Source organism: Olea europaea, chromosome 9 (genome assembly GCF_002742605.1).
Source record: "Olea europaea var. sylvestris chromosome 9, O_europaea_v1, whole genome shotgun sequence".
Taxonomy (NCBI): Eukaryota; Viridiplantae; Streptophyta; class Magnoliopsida; order Lamiales; family Oleaceae; genus Olea; species Olea europaea.
In genome coordinates, this window is record NC_036245.1 from 9,331,775 (window position 1) to 9,334,685 (window position 2,911).

Sequence of the window (2,911 nt, forward strand, 5' to 3'; positions counted from 1 at the left end):
AAAAAAAAAGGAGTACAAAAGCCATCTTTTGGTTCGTTGTTCTTGTGGTTTTGAAGTTTTACAAATAAGAGAATGTAATCGCTGTATCTTGGTTGTTGATTATCATTATCCGTAGGCACCTTTGCAAGGCAAAACCAACTTGAGGACAAAGAGTTTAACTCTTATCTCGGACTTGCATCCATTTTACTTGGCCTTACTTCCCCCAATTTTGGTAAGGTTGGTAAGTTTAAATTTTGTTAAAGAGATCACTCAAATCTATTTTTCAACAACAACAATCACTCCTGCTTTTCCCATGTCACAGGTCCTCCCAACTGGTTGAGGTGTCAAATGGTAGAGCCGGCCATCGTTTTTAACACCTCCAGATAAGGGTGTAAAGTGGTTTGAGCCCCTCACTGGTTCGATTTGCCCCATATACGAGTTGAGCGGCTCAAGTGAGAGCTCAAGCACTCAATTCGTGTTCGAGCCAATTGCAAGCCACTGTAAAAAATGCATGGTTGAAAATTCAAAATTTAATTTTTCCCCCCTATATTTAAGAATTTTTTTTTTTTTTTTCGCATTGAGATTTTGCTCGTTGCCATCTCCTTCAATTTTTAACATCCCTGCCTCTAGTCTAGACTTGTAGTGATAAGAGCCTATAGTTCTCCCATATCATGGAATTCGGAGCAATATACAAACAGAAATGTCCAAGAATTGGAAAAACAGGTATCATGGCGATCAAAATTTAGAGCATGTAAATCGAATTGGAGCCTGACAGGAAATTTTATGCTGTCGAGCATATAGTCAAGTTAGTAGCTCCAATATCAGCCCCACAATCCAAGAGTATAACCTCCTTCGTACACTCGAATATGAATAATTTGATGTTAACAGGAATTCACGCTGTCTCAGAATATATAGACAGGTCAGGTATTATCTGCCCTTCTGCGCCTCCACAGTAAAAAGTTTGTGCTCAAAGATAATATGCTTAGGAATATGTTAGTTAATTCTAAATGCTGTGAAATTAGCAGAATTTGGGTTTTCGTGGTTCTTCATGAATCCGGCTAGTTTGCTTGTGTTAGTCCCAAGGTAATTACTTATAATTTATATCATAATTACATGTATGATGGATTTTCGTGGATATTTGGAGTCTAGGCTTAAGCATTCTTGAGCTTACTTGGGTAGTAGATATCCACATAATTCCCAGTCAGCATTTCTAACTCTTTTTAAATTTTTTTGCATTTTCTAGCCTATTTTTCAAAATCTAGCTCTGTTGAATTATCATTAAGGATGTTTAAATTTATCGTTTCGGCTTATATACATGGTCAAATGATGCTTCTTTATACAACTAATACTGGATCTTATTGGTAAGTTGATGGCTTGGCGTTGGAACTGGATTTCAAATGTCAGAAAAATAGGACGCAAGCTGAAAATTTAGAGGCACTGATATGCTTCCATTTTTCCATATTATTCAAGTCGTGTCTAAGATAAAACTCATAGTATAAAGGAGTAGTTTTGATGCTGCATCTCTAAAAGTGGGACATGATTCCCTTCCAGTTCTGCCTTAAGCAATACATACAGAATAAGTCGCATGCTTCATGTATTGCAACCACAATTCAAATAAAAATGTCATGAAAATCAAATTAAAGTGCCTGAATGCTTTTGGCTTATTGCTGGCTTTGTATTGACTACCTCAGGGATTAATTATGCATGCCATAGCCGTCAGCACCTGTAGGAAAGCCATACAAGAATCATCAAATAAGGTCATGTTTACTTGTCTGTTTGTATGTAAAATTTGTTGTATAAAATATCTGTGCATATTGACGGTTAATCTGGCATCAAAACATATGCCCCATGTCATGCAGCATTCAATATACTAAAATGCGAATCTAACTTAGTGGAGGAATGCCTTGTCTCGGTGTGTGGAAGCGATGGTGGAACTTGGAATAGACATATACCATACCTCATGCATTGACATTCTCAACTTGGGATCGCAGTCGAGACATTGCTCTGCCAGACGAACCATCCAAAACAACTGGTAAAGGTCAACAGAATCTTGCACTGCAGGATCTATCAGTTCCATGTACTTTTTCTCACTCAGGATTGGTCTCGCCTGAGGAAAAAAACAGAGATCCATTGGGGCCCAATGACTTGAAGATAGATTTCGTCCAAAGTAAAGATTTTAGATTAAGGATCTTCAAAATAAGAATGCTGTAGTTATTACCCATCTCAAGAAGCTTTGCCCCTTTGTATCTTCAAGAGTCTTTCGGCCAGTAATCAGCTCGAGAAGAACAATCCCAAAGGAATAGACATCTGCTTTGCTCATGTCTATTCCGCTTTGTGCATATTCTGGTGCTAAGTATTCAAATGTCCTCAGTGCCATGGTGTTGGAGGACTGACCTAAGGCCTCATATTGATTTTTAGCAAGACCATAATATGAAAGATGGTAAAGATGGTAAGTGGCACAAGTGATGTATTCATTTGCCTTCTAGCCATATAAATATACCCAAAGCAAACAACAAATTAATCTTACTAGTGGCTGATAATCATGGGTGACGAGTATGTTGCTTGGCCTCATGCTTCCATAAATCCTTTCTCTATGCAGATATTCTAAACCTTTAGCTGCTCCATATGCAATATTAATTCTTGTTTCCCATGTTAATTTGCTGCTTTTTTCTGCAGAAACAAATTGTCCCACTATTACCACAGAAAAAATAGTTATATTAGAGAAGAAAATTTTATTTTCTAAGCCATATGCATTTACCTGACAGATATTTGTTCAGAGAACCATTGCACACATACTCATAGACAAGAAGCCTGTGTGGTCCTTCTGAACATGAACCTAAGAATATGGCCACATTCTCATGTTTGACTTTCCCAAGAATGTGAATCTCTATCTTAAATTCTTTCTCTTTGATTGTTTCTGAAGGGAGCTCCC

The 2,911-nt window shown here is 37.5% G+C and overlaps 2 protein-coding genes across 3 annotated transcripts in view; both read right to left on the bottom strand.

The window, feature by feature from the left end:
- Positions 1–535: 535 nt before the first annotated feature.
- Positions 536–2,500, bottom strand: LOC111399593 (inactive protein kinase SELMODRAFT_444075-like). Of its 2 annotated transcripts, XM_023026995.1 has the most exons (3): positions 2,198–2,500; positions 1,937–2,086; positions 536–1,702 (listed from the first exon to the last, which is right to left on the bottom strand). In XM_023026995.1, exons 1-3 carry the CDS (start codon positions 2,354–2,356, stop codon positions 1,667–1,669), a joined length of 345 nt encoding a protein of 114 aa, XP_022882763.1. In that variant the 5' UTR covers positions 2,357–2,500; the 3' UTR covers positions 536–1,666. The 2 variants fall into 2 exon arrangements, with proteins under 2 accessions (XP_022882763.1, XP_022882762.1); XM_023026994.1 differs by lacking the exon at positions 536–1,702 and having other exon boundaries at positions 1,743–2,086.
- The window catches only part of LOC111399917 (serine/threonine-protein kinase CDG1-like), a 2,056-nt gene continuing 1,606 nt past the window's right edge, over positions 2,462–2,911 (bottom strand). The window contains exons 2-3 of the mRNA XM_023027400.1: positions 2,738–2,906; positions 2,462–2,649 (exon numbers count right to left, since the gene is read on the bottom strand). Coding sequence (XP_022883168.1) covers positions 2,462–2,649; positions 2,738–2,906 — 357 coding nt within the window. The remainder of the gene's footprint in view (positions 2,650–2,737; positions 2,907–2,911) is intronic.

Bases quoted from the DNA above. Each gene is read 5' to 3' on its own strand.
- LOC111399593 (XM_023026994.1), bottom strand. From the start codon at position 2,356: ATGGCACTGAGGACATTTGAATACTTAGCACCAGAATATGCACAAAGC. The intron at 2,087-2,197 runs GTAATAACTACA...TTTTTTCCTCAG, and splicing joins GGCAAAGCTTCTTGAGATGG to GCGAGACCAATCCTGAGTGA.